General features: G+C 49.0%; 1 protein-coding gene across 3 annotated transcripts in view; it reads right to left on the bottom strand.

Moving 5' to 3' along the window:
• The window catches only part of SCNN1B (sodium channel epithelial 1 subunit beta), a 47,890-nt gene that overhangs the window by 8,820 nt on the left and 14,422 nt on the right, over nucleotides 1-24,648 (bottom strand). For all 3 annotated transcript variants that reach the window (XM_082199353.1, XM_082199354.1, XM_082199355.1), the window contains exons 2-8: nucleotides 22,471-22,767; nucleotides 13,363-13,681; nucleotides 11,046-11,313; nucleotides 9,577-9,767; nucleotides 4,079-4,182; nucleotides 2,870-3,033; nucleotides 1,211-1,309 (exon numbers count right to left, since the gene is read on the bottom strand). In XM_082199353.1, coding sequence (XP_082055479.1) covers nucleotides 1,211-1,309; nucleotides 2,870-3,033; nucleotides 4,079-4,182; nucleotides 9,577-9,767; nucleotides 11,046-11,313; nucleotides 13,363-13,681; nucleotides 22,471-22,513 — 1,188 coding nt within the window. In that variant the 5' untranslated portion in view covers nucleotides 22,514-22,767. The remainder of the gene's footprint in view (nucleotides 1-1,210; nucleotides 1,310-2,869; nucleotides 3,034-4,078; nucleotides 4,183-9,576; nucleotides 9,768-11,045; nucleotides 11,314-13,362; nucleotides 13,682-22,470; nucleotides 22,768-24,648) is intronic.

The following is a 24,648-nucleotide window of genomic DNA, read 5'->3' as shown; positions in this document are numbered from 1 at the left end:
AGACACATTTAGAGCAGAGGAGATGTACTTAGGGACTTGGGAAAAGAGGAGACAGCCGGCTGCTCCCTCCCCAGCCTCCTGCCCCTTGGCTGAAACAAACTTTGGCTTTTCAGTTTACAGTTGTTGGGATTTTGTGCAAGAGGGGAGGAATGCTGGGAAACTTGCCCTTCGACTTGCTTTGCAGAAAGCAGCAGCAATATGCGTGGCAGCAGCAGAGGCCTCCAGCAAAGGAGAGTCCCCACCACTCAAGCCACCTGCTCTGCTCTGCAGAGGTAACCTCTGCTCATCAGGGGAATCACAGAATTGTAAAGTTGGAAGGGCATTTATTCCAACCACTGCAATGCGGGAATCACAGCTATGGGGTTACTTTCAAACAAACAAACAAAACCACCTTGTATGCTTGGAAGCTACTCTGGCCAGGAGGCAAAACTGCCCCACAACCCCCAATACAAGGACAGAGGGAAGAGGCAAAGGCACTCTGCACATGCTCAAGGACATCCTATTTGTTTGTTTTTGCTGATATACATATACATATACATACATACATACATACATACATACATATATATATTTATAATCTGCAGGTTCCTAAGCTGATTCCTGGCCTCCAAACTCACCTAAGACTAAGTCTTGAATTATGGGGCCCAACTGCCCAGAGAAAGAAATCCGATCTCAGGGTGACTTAAAATCAAGAGAGCAGGCACTGAAAGGTGTTTCCCTTCTCTGAGTTGTTTTAGACCAGTGGTTCCCAAATCATTTGGGCTACTGTCCCCTTGGTTCCATAAACTCATCCCCAGTGTTCTCTACCCTATAAAAAGCATTATTCAGAATAGCGGTTTGCAGGACCCAGTAAGGAAGACAATAACCCAACATAATTCAAAACAGTCACCATTAATAGCCCGTTTATTCAAAATCCAGTTTAAAATATTTAGCTTCATTAACAAAACTTGACAGACTTGATCCCCTGATACTAGCTTTTCAGAGTGTGATAGTCATTCACACCTCCAGCACCCCCCCGCCCCCTTGCCTCTGAGCAGCCCCTTAGGTAATCCTGCAGCCCCGCAGGGGGCAGCACACATTGGGAACCACTGTTTTAAACTGTGTTTTAATTGTTGTAACCCACTCTGGGACCTTCGGGTGGAGGACTTGATGATGACGATGATAAATTAAGAATAAATTAACAATTGGAGTGAAGTGGAGAAATCATCACCTGGTAAGTAGGATAGTCTTGATACAGATTCTTTATAGGGATGTCTGACCCGTTCACCGTGCAGTCGCTGTAAGGAGCTCCCATCCGCACAAGTTCATCCTAGAAAGAAAGAAAGAAATCTTAAGGGCAGATGGGATCCCTGAACAGTTGCTTCTTGCTCTCAGTTCTCCTGTCACTCACCCCATAAAAGAAGCACCAGATCCCTGAAAGGCAGTGATACTGCCCTGAAATGAAGAGAGGAAGGGGGCTTTGCTCCCTGCATGCAAAAGTCTCTGTTTTGTTGCGCCAATGTATTAAGAAGACACCAGAAACATCTGTATGTTTTCCTGAAGTCTTAGGCTGTGTACACTTCCCTGGGCTGAAAACAGAGCAAGATTGTACTTTTTTCAATTAAGATCAAAGCTGGTTTTGTGGGGAAGTGCACCATAATGCAGAATTTCATAGGAAATGGCAGGATAGGTATGGATTGGCTAATGTCATGTGTACGCCTCTTCCCAAACCAGTTGTGGGAGCACACTGGATGCAGAATAAACAGGAGCATGTGAACGCAGCCTTGCAAGCAAAGTAGGTACATCAGAAAAGCCTGGGTGCCGGACTAGGCCAAAGAGGACCATCTAATCCAGCCTCCTGTGAAAGCAAGAGCATTCAGCTCACCTGGGATTCCCAGAAACTGGTATTCAGAGGCGTACTGCCTCCGACAGAGGACAGTGCCATAAGAGCAGGAGGAGAGACCTGCTTTTGGATTAGACCAAAGGGGCCCAACCTAGTCCAGCCTCCTGTTCTCACACTGGCCAACCAGATGCCTTAATGGGAAACCTGCAAGCAGGACCTGAACACAAGCACCTTCTGCACCTGCCCGTGGTTCCCAGGAACTGGTATTGCAGGACAGCAAGAAGGAAGGACACTCCCTCTTGCCCCGACTCTTGGTGAAACTGGATTTTAGGTGTACTGAAACAGGCACCCTGATTTTCTGTCTTGCTGGATAAAGTTTGGCTTCAGGGTGGGGAGGAGTTTCGGCCAAGGAAGGCTTGGCGTTTGAGTCTTCCTAAAGCAGAGTCCTGTCATCTTAAAAAGCAGAGACATCACCTTGCCAACAAAGGTCCATAGAGTAAAAGCAATGGTTTTCCCAGTAGTGATGTATGGAAGTCAAAGCTGGAGCATAAAGAAGGCTGATTGCCGAAGAATTGATGCTTTTGAATTATGGTGCTGGAGGAGACTGCAAGAAGACCAAACCTATCCATTCTTAAGGAAATCAGCCCTGAGTGCTCACTGGAAGGACAGATCCTGAAGCCGAGACTCCAATACTTTGGGCACCTCATGAGAAGAGAAGACTCCCTGGAAAAGACCCTGATGTTGGGAAAGGTGGAGGGCACAAGGAGAAGGGGACAACGGAGGACGAGATGGTTGGACAGTGTTCTCAAAGCTACCAGCATGAGTCTGACCAAACTGCAGGAGGCAGTGAAAGACAGGAGGGCCTGGCGTGCTCTGGTCCAGGGGGTCACGAAGAGTCGGATGCCACTAAACGACTAAACAACAACAAAGCAGAGTCCCACCTCCCTACTGGTTGGACCAAGCAAGTTGGCTGGACCCAAGGGAGTCTCAGCCACTCCCGTCCCCGCCCCAAATTCTGCGAACAGTCGGGACATGCCAGGCACCTACCACCAAGACGCCAATGGAGGTCTCTGTCCCAGACATGGCATAGATTCCCTGATCCTTCAGGAAAGGGAAGGTCTTCTGCTCATGCAGCATCAGCCAGGCCCCGGCCGTCGAGGTGAGGTAGGGGATGTAGTCATCTTGGCTGATGTCCAGGATCAGCTTCAGCCCTGGGCAAAGGGAGCAAAGACCAGTCGTCAGCCTGCGGCCCCCAGCAAGCAGCGCGGGAGCTCGAATCGGCAGTGGGGGGTGGGCACAAAGAGAGACACAAAGTCCCCACCTGAGCCTCATTCTAGCTGCAACAGGCACCTTTGGAGAGGAGAAGAGAGGGCTTGGCTCTGTCTGGCCTGGTCTGGGGAGGACTCTGTGGTCTCTTGCAGTCTAGGGAGCAAAGCCGGCTCTGCCATTAGGCAGAGGGTGGTGGCTGACTCAGGCAGGAAAAAAGAGAGCCATCAGGGCCTCAGGTGGCAAAATAACTTGGACATGCTTTCATGCTGGGAGGGAAGACTCCCTTGGCTCTTCTGCCTCCAGGGATAAAATGTCCTAAGCCGGCCCTGCTGTTGGGGTGGCTGGTTGCCTGCCATGCACAGGCCTTGCAGGACTGCATGGCTTCGGGGCAGAGCATTAGTTCAAACCTCTGCCAGGCATCTCCAGTGAAAAGGTCACAGGGCTGGGAAACAGGGCTGGGAAAGTTACAGGGAACCAGGCAGAGGGCCTTCTTGGTAGTGGCACCCGCCCTGTGGAACGCCCTCCCACCAGATGTCAAAGAGAACAACAACTACCAGACTTTTAGAAGACATCTGAAGGCAGCCCTCTTTAGGGAAGCTTTTAATGTTTGATGCATCACTGTATTTTAATATTTTGTTGGAAGCTGCCCAGAGTTGCTGGGGAAGCCCAGCCAGATGGGCGGGGTATAAATAATAAAGTATTATTATTATTATTATTATTATTATTATTATTAAGCCAGGAGCCTGGGCCTGGCTTGACCTTTGGGGCCTAGAAGAGATTAGGAATGCCCAGCTAAACAGCAGGTGCTTTCCCCATCACTCCCTCCACCTGGAGGCCTGGGAATCAGGCCCCTTTTCACGATGGCACCCTAAGACTCCAGAGCCCCCCCCTTCCTACTCAGAGGAACCTGCAAGGACATTCAGATTTGGAAGCGGAAAGCAAAGCCAGGTGTCAGGGCTGCTCCTTCACCTCTTCTGCGCTACCTACCAAACTCTGCGCCAGGATTGGAAGAGATGAGTGGCTTCTTCTCCACGCCCCAGTTGAAGATGTAGCAGTTGCCGTGGTCCGGGTGGTAGAGGTGGGTGAAGTTCCTGCAGAAGGAAGCCCAGGTGAGAAAGGGGGAGAGGGGCGCACATTTGGGAAGGGAGCAGTTCACTTGGCTTGCAAAAAACAAAACAAAACAAAAACCTTCTAATACACCAGTGGTCTCCAAACATTTTTTTGGGGGGGTCTCACCCCCTTGGTTCCCTAAACTCCTCTCCAGTCCCCTCCACCCCAAATAAAGCATTATTCAGAATAGTGGTTTGCATGGCCCAGTAAGGGAGATAATAACCCAATACAGTTTAAAACAGTCACACCCCCTGTGAAGTAGGAATGTGTGTTTATTCAACATGCAATTAAAACTAGTTTCATTCATTCAACAACACTGATGAACTTGATTCAGGGATACCAAGGTTTTCAGAGCATGATAACCATTTAAACCTCCAGTCCCAACCCCCTGTTGCCCCTTTTCACACTTAGTGAAGTGCAGTTCCACCCATTTTGAGGACCACTCTGCCACAGCCAACAGAAACAAAAACTTGCTATTATTTGCGTCAAACCTTTCAGTGTCCAGAATGCCCTCTCCTGTCTGTCCAGACAAATAAAGGCTGTGAGATCAGGATGACCTCCTGTAAAGAAGCGGGATTTGAGCCTGGGTCTTCCACTCCCGCACGAGGGGTCCGTGTAGTGTAGTGGTTAGAATGTTGGACCAGGGTTCAAATCCCCACTCGGCCATAAGCTCACCAGGTGACCTTGGGCCAGTCACTGCCTCTCAGCTTGACCTGCCTCACAGGGTTGTTGTGGGGATAAAATGTGGGGGAAGAGAACTATGCAGTGCTTTTTTCTAAAAAAAATATGTTTAGGGGTACTCTCGTTTTGTCTCAAGAAAACCACCATTTTATAGTTCGAATTGGGAAAAATAAATACAGTAAATGGACAAAAGTACAAAGATTCACAAAATGTTTAGGGGTATGCATACCCCTGCGTCCCGCCAGAATAAAAGCACTGGAACTATGTAGGCCGCCTTGAGCTCTTTGGAGGAAAGAAGGTGGGGCATAAATGCAATCCATCCATCCATCCATCCATCAACCAACCAACCAACCAACCAACCAACCAACCAACCAACCAACCAACCAACCACTGCTAATTCCTCTGTCCCCTGTCTGTATTTAAAAAGCTGGTTGTAAATGATCAGAGCCAGCAGCCACCACCTCACTCTGCATCATATTATCAAGGCACCAGTTGAGGAGGGTGGGGGAGCTCTCAAAAATGCCCGAGCCAAAGACCCAAACCACAAACTGCAGCAGAAGGCAACCCCACCCTCTCCCACCAAGCTCCCTGAGCTACAAGCAACACCTGCCCCATCAAAACATCCTAAAGGGCTAAAAAGATATGTCAACTGCTATCTTGATGGCCTTTGGCCAAAGGGGTTTTCTTTCTCCTTTCTTGACAACAAAAGGAGCAGGGCCTGCCTTGAAGGTCAGGTGCCTGTCGTCAGGCAAAACTTATTTGCTCACCTGATTTCTGGTCCTCACAAACAGAACCTGAGAGGTCTGGTGACAGACAGGCCTTGGGATAAAAAAGCAAATTGCAAACAAGAGAGCGAAGAGCCAAGTAGAGCAGAAGGAAAGTCAGAGATGCGCCAGTCGGGTGACATTTGGCTTTTGGCACTTGGAAGGGGGGGTGAGGGGGTGGCTCTCAGCGAAATCCCAGACGTCACTCCAAAGAGAACGTCCTTCTCAGCCAGAATGATGGGAAGCAGCGGGGTGGGGTCAGCCCTAGAGGAAAGGCCAAGGCCCCTTTAGGCTGCCTCCATGGAAAGACGGCTTCCAAGTCAAGGGGAGAGAATTCAGTTCTTGTTCTGCAATAGAGCAGCCTCATCTGGACTCCTGGGTCCAGTGCTGGACACCACGCTTGAAGGACGCCAACAAAGAGCTTTAGAGAAGCGCAGTGAAGATGGAAAACCAGTCCTGTGAGGGAAGGTTGAAGGAACTGGAGCATATTTAATAGAATCATAGGATGGTTGGAAGGGACCCTCAAAGGTCATCTAGTCCAACCCCCTGTGATGTAGGAATCGCAGCTAAAGAATCCTTGACAGGTGGCCATCCAAGCTCTGCTTAGAAACCTCCAAGGAAGGAGACTGTGGGAGGCTGGGGAGAAGGTAGGGATACCTGTCCCATGGAAGAGGGGGGAAACCTGCCCTTTGAGCAAAATAAAGTGGGCTTGAGTTACAGGATAGATCTCAGAAGGGCAGCAGAAGACGCACTGGGGGCCTCTAGGCTGTGTCGCTATTTTGCAGGAGGGATTCAAGAGCAGACAAGAACTTTAGGTTGGTGCTATTAAGGCGGATCTGAGTGTTCTGCCTCCCTGGCACAACGTCCACTTGGAAAAAAGAGAAAAGAGGACTTTTGCAGTTATTTAAATGGTGGGTAAATACGTTGAAAAGTGTGGGGTGATTGATGGAAACCAGGATTAAGGATTTGTTTTGTTGTGTAACCACCCCATAAACAAATTAGAGGGAACACTCAGTAAAGACCGGGCTGAGTCCAACCACTGTGCCAGCTTTGTGCAAGCAAATAAAGTCAAGAGGTCATCTTGGGGATGAAAAGAGCAATTTGACCCTGACCTGAGAAAGAACTGAGATGGAGCGTGGACTCTCCCTTGCTGGAACTCCACAAGCCCAGGCCAGAGAGCCAGGGTTCAGGGAAGTTCTTGTTCTGCATTTGCAGCATCAATTGAGCGGGGTGGGGTGGACTCGTAATCTGGTGAACCGGGTTCGCGTCCCCGCCTCTCCACATGCAGCTGCTGGGTGACCTTGGGCCAGTCACACTTCTCTGAAGTCTCTCAGCCCCACACACCTCACAGAGTGTTTGTTGTGGGGGAGGAAGGGAAAGGAGAATGTTAGCCGCTTTGAGACTCCTTCGGGTAGTGATAAAGCGGGATATCAAATACAAACTCCTCCTCCTCCTCTTCCTCTTCCTCTTCCAAGACCCCTCCAGTTCTAGAATTGTCCCTGTGGAAGTCTGACTCCAAAACAGGATCTGCCCACAAAGTTTTCTCCCTCTCTCCTAACAGCAGAATTCATGGAAGTGGAATGTTGGAAGATTCTGGACAGATAAGTCCTTCACACAGCACACAGTTGAGCACTGTGAGAACAGGAGGCTGGACTAGACGGGGCATTGGCACATCAGGAGAATGTCTACTCCATTGCCCCAAAGCTTGTGGGGCGAAGGGGAAGTCAGAGAGAGCGGTTTTGAGGCTTCTTTGAACCGCATTTGTAGGAGATACTTGTGCAACAAGGACAGGGGCTGAGGAGGCCGTGATCCTCCCTGCGTTGCTTTTGTATGACAGGAGCTGCAGTCATAGCCAATGTGGGCAGAGCACAGTGCCGGGCGACAGATGTGCTGGGAGCCAGTAGGAGGCCCTTCTTGTTTCGGCTAAGGGAGAGAGGAAATGAGTCCTGTGCTTCTGTGAGTTCCAGAGCTCTGGCCAGTGGCCAGGTGAGCCTGACTGCAGCAAGCCCAGGTCAGCCCGCCTAGCCTGGGGCTCTGATAACCAATCTGTTAACCAATCTGTTCCTGGTTTAATTAAATAGCCCCAAGTGTTTGCTGATTGATAATTAGCCGCAATGTACTGGACACGGGTGACTCAGCAACAGGGAAAGAAAACCCTCCATCTACAGAGCAAGCCAAGCCATTCCTCATCTTTCAGATGCAGGCAGCGAGCAAACTTTGCAGCTACACAGAAGCATTCTTCAGTGTCCCAAGCAAGACCAGATCACTGATTAATTCTTAGTCCTTGTATACAAAAGCAGAAATCATTCTCATTACCATGCAACATTACCAGGTTGACATCAGCCTGGACGTGGAACATCGCTCTTAAATTTTATTATGATTCCTCTGGCAATGATCATCTGCGTCTGAAAAAGGCTTCTGTGTAATCTGAAAGGTCACACGCCAAGCATTTGGCCAATCCAACAAAAAGAGAGTTTTGCTTCTCCTGCTGGATGGGACTCATGCAGCAGCTGAAATATTGGGCCAAAAGTTGTGTCCATTTCAAGGTGGGGGCAGAGGTGGCGGCGGCAGATTGTCCATTGGAAGCTGACCAAGACATGCATTCCTTTCAGCGATTCTGCAAACTGGTCTTATTTGTTCTGGCCTCTAAGCTTCTGAGGGTCTAGGATTTTAGGTCTATTAAAATCTGATTCCAGTACACTGGATGTCATTTTTCAGACAGTAATCCACCCGAAACCTTGAGACTGGGCTAGAAATTTAATTAAATCAAATCAGGCTATTGGTGCCAGTAAGAAGCACTAAGTCGGCAGTGGGAGTGGGGTGGAGCAGGATGGGACAGCTCCTTAAATCCATCCTCTGCACACACCCCCAGCCATCTCCTCTGAACTAGGAAACAGCTCTAGCCTTTGCCAGCCAGGCACCCTCCAGCTGTTTTGCACCACAACTCCCAGGTGCACTGGCAAGGGCTGATGGGAGCTATAGTCTACATCAGATGGAAGGCCCTAGACTGGTGGAGTCTGCTGTGGATCAACTGTGCAGTACCACCCTTGGATTTGGGGTGCAATTTGAGCCAAGGAAGGAATGGAAATTATTGATAGTTCCCTGCAGATCTTACACACATTTCATAGCTTGCACATGTCATCTTGTACTGCAGATCTGGTGATACAAATTCACAGAGGAGACACAGCTATCAATGGCTACTAGCCATGATGGGTATGTTCTGCCTCCACTGTTGGCGGCAATATGCCTTTGAGTACTATGTGCTGAGAATCGCAGGTGGGGAGAGCTGTTGCTACTGGGTGCTGCTTGCTAGGAGAATGCTGGACCAGGCTGGGCCTCACTGGTCTGATCCAGCAGCTGGGCTCTTCTGCTGGGCTCAGGGTAACTCCTTTCCTGTTGTGCATTGGATTTTTCATGCAGCTGCCCCCACCATTCTGCTTAAGCTCAGAATCAAACAAACCCCTGTGTTGCAAAGAGAACATTGGCAATGTACAGGCAACACGATGACCATGTACATATGCAATAAACAATCTTTTATAGAATTCCTTCAAACCATAACAAGTCCAAAATGAAATCTTTATTCTCAAAGTCTCTGAAAATCTTTAAATGAAGCGAGGTACCAAACTTTGTACGATGAGCTGTGAAGCTTTGTGTATTCAGCAAATATGATGTCCAACACTGAACAGTGATTCCGGATCTAGACTACTGTTTTGTAGAATTCTTCGTCAGCATGGTGGGAGGATATAGAATTGCTTCATAAACTCATCTTATTTTGAATGAATGTATATAAATGAAAATATCAAATGCTGTGACTACATTACATGAGCACTGTTCCACAGCATTTGATATCCGTACAAAGTTCGGTACCTCGCTTCATTTAAAGATTTTCAGTTAAACAAAAACACGGCAAGGTCCCCCCCGGATACCTACTTGTAATTGCAAGGCTCTGCTCCAAACAGACAGGCCAGGATCATTTCCTCTGCCTTGTAGCCAATCTCAATCCTCTCTCTCTCTGTCTTCTGGGACAAGATGCTGGTGGACTGCAAGACGTACCACTCAGTCACTGCCTGGGCTGCGCTGGTGAAGTTCCGGTAGGTGCAACTGGTGCCGTTATTGGTGCACTTTGAGCAGAATTAGAGAGTGGTGAGGGAGAGAAGCAAAAGGAGCAGTGGCGTAGCGTGGGGGGTGCAGGGGGGCCCGGCCGCACCGGGCGCAACATCTGGGGGGTAGGGTTAGGGGGCGCAAATCCATGGGTTAGGGGGCGCAAATCCACGGGTTAGGGGGCGCAAATTACTTGCCTTGCCCCGGGTGCTGACAACCCACGCTACGCCACTGAAAAGGAGGCACGTTTTTGCAGAAGAGATCACTAAATGGAACCTCTATGTTCAGGGGCAGCTGGAGTCACAGGAGAAGGGACCTAAGTTAGAGGCACAGCACCTGCTTGGCATGCAGAAGGTCCTAGTTTCAGACTCTGACATCAGGTAGGTCTAGGAGTCTTGCCTTGAACTCTGGGGAGCCATTGCTGCCAGTTAGTGCAGACGATGCTGAGTTAGATGGACCAGCGGTCCAGCTTCCTAGGTTCTAATGAGGTTTCAAATGAATGAATGGAGGAGTCAGCTAGCAATGGCTATGGGTCATGCTGCACCTGGGAACTGCAGGTGAGGATCTCCTGTTGCCCTAAGGGCCTGCTTGTGGATTCTTCCTGTTGCTGCTTCTGGTTGACCCCCCTTTGGCCTGATCCAGCACTGCAGGGATTGCCTGATTTTTTTAGCTCCCCCCTGCTGACTGCTTGTGGCTTTATCAGAGGCACCTGACTAGGTAAGATGACGGACCCACCCCTTCGAATGGAGGTGCAACAAAGAGGGCCAAAATCAGCTTTGGGGAAGGCTAGAGACAGCAGCAGCTTCTTCTCCTTTGCTTCCGGTTTCAGACATCCAGGGTTCATAAGGACTTAAGAAGAGCTGGCTGGATCAGGCCAAAGTCCAGCATCCTGTTCTCACAGTGGCCAACCACTGTGGCTCATGGGAAACCTGCAAGCAGGGACTAAGCACACAAGCAACACTTGGTTCCCGTGGCTTTTAGCAACTGGTATTCAGAGGCACTGCCATATATAGAATATAGAGGCAGAGCTTATCCATCATGGCTATTAGCTTCCTCCATGAATTTGTGTAGCCCTCTTTTAAAGCCGTCCAAATTGGTAGTCATCACTTCCTCCTGCGGGAGGGAGTTCCATTATTAAACTATGCATTGCATGAAGAATTTCTCTGTCACACGGTGACATGTTCCCAGTGTTCCCCCTCTTTCACCTGGGGCAGAGCAGGATGACTCAGTGGTGCGCCTCCCCTCCCCACCTACTGGTCCCCCCACCTCCATTGGTCCCGTGGCCCCCCTCCCCTTACCAGCTTTAAGGCCAGCTTGCAGTTCTTGCCATCTAGGTTTGCAAAAGAGGAATGGTTTCCGAGGATGTCATAGATGACTGGATGAGTCTTGTTGCTTTCATCAATGAGCATTAGGGGGATCTGGTTCCACAGCTGCATGTTCAGATCCTGGCTAGAGTTTGTTAGGCTAGACACAGTCATGTTCTCGTTGGGAGGCTGCAGGATTTGTCCAAGGGCGGCCTCAATGAGGTTGTCCAACTCCTGCAAGTAGGGCTTTGCTTTGGAATATCTGGAAAGCAACCATCCCTAAGTTTAGTTCTCCCCATTCGCCTGTGAATGTCGTGAGAATGCAACAATATCGTGGTGCAAATTTCTTCTCATAGGCACATTTTTGCAATGCTGTTTCCCACTTCTGACTTTCTCTAAAAGCTGCCAATTCCAGCTAAATTACCAACATTCTCCATCCTATGACCCTTGAGAAAGGCTTACCCAAACCTCCCATCAACCCCCAACCAGCACAGTCATAGCAAGATGTGGAAGGTATAAGCTGTAGCCCCAAACTCCTGGAGGGCTGGGGGGGGGAAAGTCTGCCCTAAAACATTACACCTTCCCCTGGGCGTCCCTGCTCTTGCCACACAGGTGCCAACTGCTTTCCAACTGGTGGTGTGTACGCTGACCATGAACTTTTGCCTTTGAAGGTCCAAGGCAGATAGTTTTTATGCACAGGAATCCCCAGAATGAAAAGTCTGTTCTGCAGCATTCCAGAGGATAACCCTTGCAAGCAGTGAGAGCAGCAGATCCTACAGCCATGCTGCCCAAGGGAGGATGGCTCCTCAGGTGCAGCCATGTGGGTAGACTTCAGGAGCTGCCGCCCTTTGGGGTTCAAGTGGCATCTCTTAATCCCAACTAATTTAGCACATAAAAACAAAAGAGCGACCTGGAAGCTGCATAAGGCCAGAGGGGGGTCGTCTAGTCTAGCATCCTGCCCCAATGGGAAACCACCCCAGGCAGGACCACTGACCTAAGAACATAAGAAGAGCCTGCTGGATCAGGCCAATGGCCCATCTAGTCCAGGGTCCTCTACTCTCAGTGGCCAGGCAGATGACCCGATGGGAAGCCCACAGACTGGAAATAAGCATGACAGCACTCCTCTCCCCACCTGTGATTCCCGGAAATCAGTGTGATTCGGAGGCATAACAGCCTCCAACTGTGCAGGGAGGAGGAGGAGAAGAAGAAGAAGAAGAAGAAGAAGAAGAAGAAGAAGAAGAAGAGGAGTAGTAGTTTGGATTTGATATCCCGCCTTTCACTCCCTTTAAGGAGTCTCAAAGCGGCTAACATTCTCCTTTCCCTTCCTCCCCCACAACAAACACTCTGTGAGATGAGTGGGGCTGAGAGACTTCAGAGAAGTGTGACTGGCCCAAGGTCACCCAGTAGCTGCATGTGGAGGAGCGGAGACGCGAACCCGGTTCACCAGATTACGTGACTACCGCTCTTAACCACTACACCACACTACACCACTGGGAGAACCTACTTGTTGTGGCTAGTAGCCATTAATCTGTGTAAGCCATCTAGGTTGGTGCCCATCACTGCCTCCTGTGGCAAGGAGCTCCATAGTTTCACTCTGCTACGTATGAAGAAGTCCTTTCTCCATCTACCACCATACAGCTTCACTGGGTGACCCTGCTGAGTTCTAGTATTACGAGGGAGGATGTTCTCCCTCTCCACTTTGTCCCACAGCACACAAAGCTTTATAGAATCCTAGAACTGTAGACTTGAGGGGGACCCTCAGGGTCATCTAGTCCAACCCCCTGCAATACAGGAGCCACAACTATGCACCTCTGTCTCACACACAGCCTTACTTGCCTTTTTTTCCAAACTAGAAAGCCCACATAACACCTGTTTCAGACAAGGCTGCCCAGCGGCAACCCAGTCAGATAGGCAGGGTACAAATCATAAAATCATTATTATCACCACTCGGCAGACCAGCTGCAAACCTCCAGATCAAGGGTGCAGAAGCTGTGGGTTGTTGGACTCCAACTCCCATCATCAAGCCCCATCCCTGGGGGGGTGATGGCAACTGGAGAAGCAATGATACTCCTGATCTAGACTGTCTAGAGCAGCCTTTCTCAACCTATGGGTCCCCAGATGTTGTTGAACTACAACTCCCATCACCCCTAGCTAGCAAAGCCAGAGGTCAGGGATGATGGGAGTTGTAGTCCAACAACATCTGGGGACCCACAGGTTGAGAACCGCTGAGATTCCACCTCCCATGCTGGACTGCAATATTGGATGCCTGCCTTGCGGTGAGTCCGAGGACATTTGTCCTGAAGCAGCTCACCTGTATGGGCTTGCATTGCAGATGGTGACGGCAGGGAAGGTCATGGTCTTGAAGCCAATGGCAAGGGAGGCAGAGACGCCGTAGCTCAGGTATGTTAGGATGAGGGACCCCCAGTTCCAGAAGACCAGGGAGGCAAAGAGCAAGGTCAGGAGGAACCAGATGACTTTCTTCTTGGGTCCCTCGCGGATGATGCGCTTAGGCCCGTGGGTGTTGGTGTTATCGCAGTACCAGACCAGCAGCTCTTTGTAGGTGTAGCCGGGACCCTTCTGGAGGCGATGGAGAGCCTTCACAAAGTACCTCTTCAGGGTCATTTTGGGCTCTGTCATTGGAGGAAACAGGAGCCCGTTAACAAAAACCTTCTGAAAAAACAACACCCAGAGTTGCCATGCAATGCAAAGTTGGCATCTTCCACCTGGCACTACAGGAAACGGTTCAGGGTTTGTGGTTTGAGGCAGACATCGTCCAGTCCCCATCATGGGATAGAGGCCTGCTAGCTGCTATTGTGGCCCCTCCCCCTATGATGCTTGTTTCATTAGTATTATTAGTATTATTTTACTATGTATTGATGCATGTATTTTACACGGGTGGGAACTAGTGTTATAAACTGGGATAGAATAGCTAGAAGCCAAATGGCTCTTGGGACCTGGGTGCCAAAACAGAATGTCTAGTTGCCATTGCGGGGGGGGGGGGTAGGCAACACTTTTTAATTTATTATTTTCATAAGCATGAACTAATATGCAATTCACATAAGTGACACAATGTTAATATCACATTGTTAACAGAAATTGTTAATACATGTTTAATTTTGTGTTTACAATAAAAGTATTGGGACCATACTTTTTCAAAACACTCTAATCTTTATTATTAAACTCCTTAACATAGTGTCTAAACATATACTTTGAATCTTCACAGCACATAATTTCAGTAATCCTTGAGTGTCAGCCAGGCGCAAAAAATGGCACCCAGACTTTTTGAGGTGCTCACAAATGGAGAATATTTGGGTGCAAAATGCACCCGGTGCCCTGCTAATTTCAAACCCTGGCAGGATCATACCCATAACAAAACATTTTTTAAAAAAGCATTCCAAGAGCAGTTAAAAATATTCAAAAAATCACTTTCTAAAGCTGTTACACTTAAAACACCTACCGGTAATTTTTAAATTAGTTTTAAATGTTCAGGGATCTCAGGGTTGCCAAGGACAGGGTCCTTCCACCATCAGAGGCCTAGGTAAACAGGAATACTTTCATATTCCTTCTGAAAGTCAACAATGTGGGAGAGCATTCTATTAAACAGGGAGCCACTGCTGAAAAGTCCCTGTCATGGGTTAACACCAACTGGGCAACCCCCATTGGTAGAAACCACTTAGAGTCTCCTTTGAAGTACAACCCAGTATATAAAAAATAACTAAATAAATAAATGGTGCTTGACAGGGATGGAGATGGGTCAGAACCGGAGCAGGGGGGTATGAAAAATCTACCAGGAATTTGTTCTTCATAAGCCTCATTGAAATGAACGGGAACCGGACAGTGGTGCCAGGCCTGGTGGATTGGGACCCCTGCTGGAGTCATCGAGGAGGAAGTCAAGTGCCATGTGGATCTTCCACTCAAGGCACCAAATGTTTTGGTCAACCCTGGATTTAGATTTTGTCAGAATGATTCATATTTGCTCTCTGGAAAGCAGGAGATATTCCTGCCACTCCTTTCTCCATCTATGCAAACCCATGCAGATGGGCAAAGCTCTTTTCCCACCATCTGTACAGGGGAGCAGACTATGGCCTGCCAAGGCCTGGCTGCCACAGAAAACCAATTCCCTGTGAAGTGGTGGCGCGGCCTGCCATTTTAGCCTTCACGATGAAGAGCCAGGGAGTTAGGGTGCCATAAGCCAGAGCAACACTTCCAGGGACTCCTGAGGCTGCTTCCAGACTGTTCTCCAGGGGAGCTAATCGTAGACCAGCCAATTCAGGTTGCACAGTTAAAGTAGTGGGTTGGGTGCTCTCGCGCAATCCCCAAAATCCCAAACTTTTTGCGGCAAGGGAGGCGAGGGGGGAAAGGGAATGGAAAGTGTAAGTTAGCAACTGCTTGACATTGTGTAAAGGACAGAAGAAGAGTTCTGCTGGATCAGGCCACCATCTAGCCCAGTATCCTGTTCTCACAGTGGCCAACCAGAAGTCCAAATGGGCAACTCAAAAGCAACCTCCCTACAAATGAATGCTCGATAAACAGTCAACTTTGTGCCAATGAAACAAGATGAATGGCCGGTAAACAGGTCACCCAGAACTGGTCTCAGGCACAAAGCAGACATGGTGGAGTTATGGGGAGGAAGGAAGAACAGACCCTGCAAATGTCCCTATTTTCCAGGGATGTCCCTGATTTAGAGAAGCCGTCCCAGCCTCTGATTTGATCCCAGAATGTCCTGCTTTTCCTTAGGATGTCCCTATTTTCATTGGGGAAATGTTGGAGGGTATGGAAAAAGAGCTGGACTGTGTCCCCCATCCCCTCCACTTATCCCCTCCCAACTACTTTCACCCGTGTTTGGCAACAGGTCTCAGAAGCTGCAGGAGGACACAAATGATTCCAAGCTCCCTTTGGGGCACCTTCCAATCCTCTGTGACTTGTTAGGGGTGCAGCTTTCATGGTCTCTAGAGACCCTCCCTCCTGCCCAGTGGAAGCAAGGAACATAGCTGCCCCCGCCCCCCAGCAAGCCTCTGCTCTCCTGGAGGCTGAAGGAGGAAGATTCCTCCCAGGCAAGAAAGAGCTGCCTGGCAGGGGCAGGACCAGAGGTTATGTTTTTCAAATACTTTCGCCTTTAAGATACCATCGGTACATTTTGTTCTGACGATGGAGGGCTGCGGCGGAGTTTGCATTGGCCTCGCGAGTCCTAAAAGGCACGCCTTGTACTCCTCTAGCATGCCAGGGATGCATATTTCTGAATCGGTCGATCCCAAGGTGGAATGTCAAAACGAGAGAGAAAAGAGAAACCCATCGAGTGCTTAGACAACGGTTTGTAAGGTGTAAGGGCTCATCCACACTGACCTTTGGCCCTGTTCTTTCCAGGCACAGGCCTGCAATTTTAAGCACACTTTTTCATTTTTGCTCCAGAGCTTTCCCTGCAGAAACCCACTCTTTAAAGCTGAATTGGATTGCCATTTGCTCTGATTTAAAGAGTGGGTTTTCGCAGGGAAACCAAAGGGGGGACACACACACTCAGACATAGAGCTTTCAAGTGCAGACCGTGGGTGGAAAGTAGAGGGGAAAGGAAAATGTGGATAAGCCCTAAGAGATGAAGCCAGAGCTAATCTGAGCAAGGCCAGCAGGGCTCAGTGGCAGGACACCTGTTTGGCATGCAGAAGGTCCCAGGTTCTGTCCTCAGTGGCATCCCCAGGTAGGGATGGGAATGTCCCTTGTCAGAAACCCTGGAGAGTCACTGCCAGGCTGCACAGATCTTCTTCTTTGGTGATCACTCGTAGCCAAGATTGTCTTCCATGAACACGGTTTTAACAGCGAGTCCGTAAGTGACTGTGGAGGCCAGTTCTGGATCCACATGTCCTGCCACAGTTGAGACAGGTTTCTGGGCAGGAGTTGATCATGGCAGAGGCGGAGCTAGCTGCTCTGGCACCCGGAGCGGTGCACATGCTGTACTCCTGGGGGTGGGGCGAGCCGCCCACGGGGGTGGCGTGGCGAGTGTCCCATAGGGATGTGGTAGCGAGCACAGGGTTGACGCATCCCATGGGGGTGGCGCGGCGATGTCACTCCTCTCAGGGATGACACCCGGGGTGAACCGCACCCCCTTCCTCTGCCAGTGGATCATGGTGAAGATTTGCCAAGCGTGCCTTCCTCTTAGCGTATTTCTCCCTTTCGTCATGAGTTTGAGCATCCTCAAAGCCCATGACACCTTTGCTAAAGGCTGTTCCCCAATTGGAGCACTCGCAGGCCAGTGTTTCCCAGTTGTCGATGTTTACACTAGATTTTTAAAGATTTGCCTTGAAAGAGTCTAGTCTGTTGACCACCAACATTACGTTTTCCATTTTTAAGTTTGGAATAGAGTAGTTGCTTTGGAAGACAATAAGCAGGCACCCGCATAACATGACCAGTCTAACGAAGCTGATGTTGAAGAATCATTGCTTTGAAACTGGTGATCTTTGCTTCTTCCATTGCACTGGCATTAGTTCGCTTGTCTTCCCAAGTGATAATATGGAGCTAGATGGACCAGTGGTCTCACTCAGTTTTCTATGTCCTGGTTTAAATCAGCCCTTTATTTAGAACAATGAGAACTGGAACCTTTTGTTGCTTTTAAAGGAAAGAACCATAGCTCAGTGGAAGTAGAGTATTGCTTTTCACACTAAAAAAATCCAGGTTGAATCCCCAATATCTCCAAGTGGAGCTGGGAATGTCCTCTGTCGGACACACTGGAGAGTCGCTGCCAGTCAGTGTTCGCAATACTGCACTAGATGGAAGCAAGTCAGCTTCCTCCGTTCTCTTTGATGGGGCACAGAAGACCTTGTGAAGAGAAGCAGCTGTGGGGACTTTCATTCTTACAGGGTCCCATTCTTGTCCATTTCTGATATGTTAGCCCAGGAGGCAACAAGGTCTTGGATCTTAAAGTTCTTCCCAATGTTTAGTCGGAATCTCCTTTCCTGCAATTTGAATCCATTGGCTTGATCCTACCTTCTGCAGTAGCAGAAAAGAAGCTTGTGTCATCTTCCATGTGGATTTTTGAAGATGACTATCAAATCAACTCCCAGTCTCTTCTCCAGGCTAAACTCTCTCAACCATTCCTTGGTTTCCAGCAGTGTTAGAAACTCAGAGATATAAGCTAGGCACCAAATGGCTCTTTAAACCAGGGTTTCATTTGCCAAAACGGAATGCCTAGTTGCCATTTTGGGGCCAGATGGCTTGAAAGTCATATTTTCAATAATACTTTTTTGGCTCCTGAAATTCATTCCGATTGTGCAGATAAAATATAATGGATAGAATTCTACAGGATGTGTTGCTATTGTGTGTAAAGGGTCAAGATCCCAGGATCCCCAAGAATGCACCTCCAGATGGTGGAGAGATCAGGTGCCATCCTGGCATCCGGGCATCTTCACTTGGTTGCAAGTGGCCGATAGCACAGGTACAAAATGTGCCTGATACCTGGTGAATTTCGAATGTTGATTTCCAGACCTTGATTAACTTGGTCTCTCTTTGAACACCTTCCAGCTTGTCAATATCTTTCTACAACTATGGTGCCCATAACTGGACATAAGATTCCAGGTGGGGACTGTTCATCTTCTCAGATATCTATCATCTATCTATCTATCTATCTATCTATCTATCTATCTATCTATCTATCCTGGCCTTCATCCAAGGATCACAGGGTGGTTTACAATATTAAAACACAAAAATACATAGTAACAAACAAAAATGAACCTCCTCTCCCAGTTTAAAAGCCATGTTTACTCAGTCAAATGCCTGGGAGATGAGGAATGTTTTTGCCTGGCGCCTAAAGATATGTAATGAAGGCACCAGGTGAACCTCTTTGGGGAAAGAACTCTACAAATGGGGAATCACCACAGAAGAGGCCAGATAACTCCCAGATAAACACACCGATTCTTCACCTGTTCCTCAGAGGTCTTGTTTTTTTCCATAATGCTGACCATCTTTGTTGCTAAACAATCAGGAGTTGAATCCCGCCTTGGTCTCCTGCAGATCCTCATCTCCCGCTGCCCTGCCCCAAACTGCTCTTTCATAGAGCCAGATGGAGATTCCTCCCCTCCCCCAGGGGCCATCTTCTTCTTCTTCTGTATGCAAACCCCATTAGAGAAGAATGAACTCAGGTTGAAGCAAACACACTCAGACTCTGCTAGGCAAAGGCTGCCATGCCAGGCGCTCTGGGCGCGGGTGTTTGTTCCGGGATGAGTCACTCATCTCCCCAGAGGGCAAATGGGGATGCTGTGTAGCTAACGAGAGGTGGCCAGGAGCCCACGTTACCTTTGGCAAAGCACCAGCACACTTCCTGGGTGCCTTTGATTTTCCCAACCATGAACGCACACACTGCAAAACCTGATGGCTGCATGTGCAGAAAATGCAAGCTGGCTTGTGAAAAAGCACAAGGCAAAGGGGGAGGGCCGTAGCTCAGTGGCAGAGCAGCTGCCTTGCATGCAGAAGGGCACAGGTTCTATCCCCAGGTGGGGCTGGGAGAGAGAGTCTCCTTGCCTGAAACCCTGGAGAGCTGCCATTGTCAGGGCTCATCCAGTAATTCCAATGGATTGCTGAATATTGCTTTATTGGATATATGTTGTTTATTTTAAAGTTACTGCGACTTTTTTGTATTGGGTCCAATTGTTATTAGGTGTGTGATATTTGCTGCCTATTTTGTTGTTTCTTCACCTTGTTTATAGTAAGTGGTACTTTGGTTCTCAAACTTAATCCGTTCCAGAAGTCCGTTCCAAAACCAAAGTGTTCCAAAACCAAGGCACGCTTTCCCATAGAAAGTGATGCAAAATGGATCAATCCTTTCCTGACTTTTAAAAACAAACCTTAAAACGGTAATTTAACATGAATTTTACTATCTATCGAGACAATTGATCCATAAAATGAAAGCAATAAACAATGTACTGCAGGCACACAATCAATCAATCAGTAGCTGAACTGGGTTCCACACAGTCACAAAAACAAAACAAAAAAAGCCGCAAAAACAAAGACACAAAATAAATAGCAAAAACAGACCTCAGCGTAACACTCAAAATGGAGCACGTTCGGCTTCCGAAAAAAAGTTCGCAAAAGGGAACACTTATTTCCAGGTTTGCAGTGTTTGGGTTCCAAGTTGTTTGAGTACCAAGGCGTTTGAGAACTGAGGTACCGCCATATAGAAAGGTGGGATACAAATTAAAAGTGAAATGAAATCCACACTTCATTTCTAGGTACTGCTCCACACTTTCCCAGTCCATGTCTGAGCATTTTGGGGGGTTCGGGGTTTGCCATGACATTTCCCCCACGAAAACAGGCTTTAACGCTGAACGGCAATTTGGGATTTATGTGGATTTATTTTCAGCTGTAAAGAGCAGGTTTTCACAGAGAAAGCAACAGGGCCAAAAATAAATAAAAATAAATAAAGTGCTAGGAGATGGAGCTTTAAAACATGGGCCCGTACCTAAAAACGAAGCACAAAAGGAAGTCTGGATGAGCCCTCTGTGTAGAGACTACTGAACTAGATGGACCAAAGGTCCAGCTCAGTAGAAGGCAGCAGCGTCCAATCATGCTGTCATCTCAGGGACTGCACCAAAGTCAAGCCAGGCTAAGACCCGCTGCTCCCTGAGGCTGGGAAGAAAGGCCTCTCCACCTTGGTCATGGGCACTGCAGGCCCAGGGAGCGGAACGGGTGTCTGCAGACGGTGCACGGAGTCCGATCGGGAGGCATTTGCAATCTCCAGCCTGGCAGGCTGGCTGAGTGGCAGGGAGCCAGTTGCGGAAGCCAGAAGCAATGCTCTGTGACCAGGCAAAGGAAACATTTGCCGGGCATGCAGAATCTGTGCTACAATTGGCCGCAGTTTTGCTTTTGTGGGGAGCACCTGCAAAATCAGCTGCCGTTGCATGTGTTTGGCAAACTCTGACCCAGCAGGACGAATCTTTAGGCTTCTTTCTTTGTGCAAACAGCAGTGTGTGTGTGTGTGTGTGTGTGTGTGTGTGTGTGGCTACGGCTCTTGTCCAGTTTAGGAAAACTTGCATAGAGGCACTACACATTTTTAAAAGCCAGAAGTGGAAAAATTATGGAGGACACGTTCCGCCTCACCCATCTCCCTGATGTGGAAAGAGAGATGATTGCAGGAGGAAGCAGGGGCGTAGGAAGGGGGGGGCTGTGGGGGCAGACCGCCCTGGGTGCCCTCACTGAGGGGGGTGACAAGCCTACCCTGAGCCATGGGGTTAGTGAGGGAGCTGTGCCACTCTGTCGGCAGCATTCCCTCCTTCCCAGTTAGTTTTGACAGCTTGGGGGAGGCTTGGAAGTTACGGGCGGGCAGCGCGCTGAATGTCCACCACGGGTGGCGCGCTCCACTCTCGTGTGCTGCTCGCTCCGCCTCTGGCTGCAGGGCATGCACGTCACTCCAGACACCCAAGCGGCTATCCTGGGAGGGCACCCTCCACACCATGTCCCCCTTGGGAGCGCATACCCTGGGCAGCATAGATATATGCTCCGCTGCTGGAAGGAAGCCCATTCAGCTGGGTCTACAGCACTACTGTAAGACCATCCCAGCCCTGATTTGCTCCTTTGGCAGAGCTGGGACTGGCATTTTTTGAGTCTTTGGCAGATATCAGCAGCCAAGGAGCTTGGGGGGCTGGCAGACTAGGAAGCTGCCCCATTCTTGCAGGCCCTCAGGTGGCAAAGGGCCCACCTCCATCCCTCCCCAGGAGACCGCGGGGCGAACGGACAAGAAGGAAGGGGAGGATATCTGGCAAGATCCAGGGGTGGAGTGGAGCAGAGCCGAAGCCTCACCATTAATTCCATGGCAGGGACAACCACATCTTCTCCCAGATCACAGCCAATCCTCTGCATGCCAATTAAGTCAGAAGCTGTTCTCAGAGAGAGGTCCCCACTCACGGAAGCTAAGCAGGCAGAGGGGGAATCAATTCCATCAGCACGCACGACCAAGGGTTCAAGCGCACCTTCTAGTTTAAGAAAATCCCAAAGCCGCTTTCTTAGGACCAACAGAAATGCTGCAGAATAACTGAGCAAGCCTTTGGGTCCACCAGATCTCTTCCACAGGCTGGAAGTTAATCAAAGTGGAAGGGATGAAAGAATTGGGCATTCAATTCTGGAGTGCAGCTGCCAGTCAGTGTGGACAATGCTGAGCTAGAACAATGGTCTGACAGTATGGCAGCTTCCTATATTCCTAATTTGCTTCTACACGCCACTGGTGAGAGTCTTGTATCCAGGATCACTCCATGCGAGGAGGGAGCCTGAAAGGCATAACTGCCAGAGGGGAAATGGATCAGGGAGAGTCATCTTAGGACCTGTCCTGGTTTTTCACCACCACCAATTTCGCCATGCAGGATATGACTGCATCGAGCCTCTCTGCAAACTGAGCTATGCCCACCCAGCTGATCTGTCTAGGCGCAGCCTCCCTGTGCCTTACCTGGCGAGCTTCTGTCTTCTCCAGTAATTGCTGGTGGATCCATAGCGATCTAGGACGGCGTTGGCTCAAAAGATGCCACAGGGGGAGTGAAATGGGCAGAGGGCGCTGTCCTCCATTCGCCAATGGGAGGCGAGTGCCTTCCAAGACCCACTCAAGTCCCAGGCAGAGCTAAGGGAGCTTCAACCAACAGCCCCTTCCTGCGGCAGAATTTATTAGGCGTTGGTAGCAATGGCTGTTTTCGGGAGCAGAACAAGCCTTGGGTTACACGTGTGCAAAAGGGGGTGTCCCCTTTGTCTCCTGCAAAAGGGAAAGAGGCAGATTATAAATGACCATTGTTAAAAATGTCATTATCACCGCCTGTCCCTTTCTGCATTCATTTCCTTCTGACTTCACTCTTGACAATGTCCCTTCCCTCCAAAACCCCCCACCTATGTGACTATATACCTGCAACTCAATATATGATTTAATACACCTGATACAGTGGCATGTACTCCACAAAAGCTCTTGCCATTGTTAATTTGTTAGCCTTTAAGGTGCCACAAGACTCTTCTCAGGCTTTTAAGGCAGAGAGATGTCTTTAAAATAAATTGTTTAGCAGTGTTCTGTGTTTTTAGCCTACACTATGCAGAGGCAGGAGGCACAATTGCCTTGAAAGTGCAGCAGGTTTAAAATTCATCCCTCAGAATCTCCTCTCAATATCTGAAGATCTCGAAGTTTGAAAGGATGTACACAGATTTTAAAATTTGGGTTAAGCTTTGTTTGCAGGGCAGCAGTTGAAGAAGGAGCAAAAAGGGTTTTCTTGTGTGTGTGTGTTTCTTTGTGGCTGATTGCTGTTTTCCCTGTGTAAAGGTCAGAGGGGGCAGGGTTTCTGTTGAGGCAGGGGATTAGCTGTAGGAGGAGCTTATCAGAGTTTGCAGGGCATCAGTTGAAGAAGGGAGGAGCTTATCAGAGTTTGCAGGGCAGCGGTGCGCGCCTAGCGGCGCGCACAGTTAGATCCATCTTTTAGATTTAGGGGAGCTAGTCTCAAACGTTTGTGGGGGGAGATCTAGGTGTTTTTTTGTGTGGGGGAAGTTATTTGTCCTGTCTTCAAGCTTTTTATGATGGAGGACCTCTGTAGCCAACCCCAACGACACGATCTCAAGATGGAAAGGGAGGGAACAGCTGCAGTCGCCTGCGATTCCTGCGCAATGTTTGCCATCTTGCCAAAGGTTGCAGGCAGCTTTACCTGCAGCAATTGCATGTTGATTGTTCTCTTAAAAGACAAAGTCCAGCAACTGGAGGAACGTGTAGCTACGCTCCAAAGAATTAGAGAGCTGGAGCTCTTCTTGGAAGCAACAGAGCACACCGTCTCCACCAAGGAGGAGACAGGGGACTCCCCTGAGAAGGAGTCTAGTTCACCAACACAGGAGCCAGATATATGGAGAAACGTGACTCAAAGAAGTAGGAGGCCCAGGGTTCACTCTGATTGCTTAGAAATACACAATCGCTTTGAGGTCCTCTCCCCTAGCATGGAAGACGAAGAGCAGACTCCATTTGAGGATCTCTCCCTCATTACAGTCGATCAGGTATATGAAGACGAGCAGCAAAGTCAGTCCTCAGGGAATGTGCAGGCGACCTTGGAACGGACAGCTCACGGAAGAACCCCGACCAAACCCAAGAGGAGGCGTGTAGTGGTGATAGGGGATTCCCTACTGAGGGGAACAGAAGCAGTGATCTGTGGGCCTGACAAGATGTCTCGGGAAGTGTGCTGTCTCCCCGGGGCTAAGATCCAAGATGTAACTGAACGACTGCAAGGAATCATAAAACCCACTGACAAATACCCCTTCCTCTTGGTTCATGTGGGAACCAATGACACTGCAAGCAATAGCCTCCAGAAGATCAAAAGAGACTACGAGGCTCTCGGCAGGAAATTGAAGCAACTAAATGCACAAATTGTCATCTCATCTGTCCTCCCAGTTGAACGACGTGGCCCAGGGAGAGAGGGGAAAATAGTGGAAGTGAACAGCTGGCTTCGCAAATGGTGTAAACAGGAACGGTTTGGATTCTTAGATCACGGACTGCAGTTTCTTGAAGATGGACTTCTGGCAAGTGATGGGCTGCACCTCACAACGGTTGGGAGAAATGTTTTTGCCAAAAATCTCAGAAACCTCATCAGGAGGGCTTTAAACTGACTAATGT

This window comes from Podarcis vaucheri (genome assembly GCF_965113315.1).
Source record: "Podarcis vaucheri genome assembly, chromosome: 14".
Classification (NCBI taxonomy): domain Eukaryota; kingdom Metazoa; phylum Chordata; class Lepidosauria; order Squamata; family Lacertidae; genus Podarcis; species Podarcis vaucheri.
Note: the sequence above shows the minus strand (reverse complement) of the source record. Positions and strands in the feature narration are given on the sequence as shown.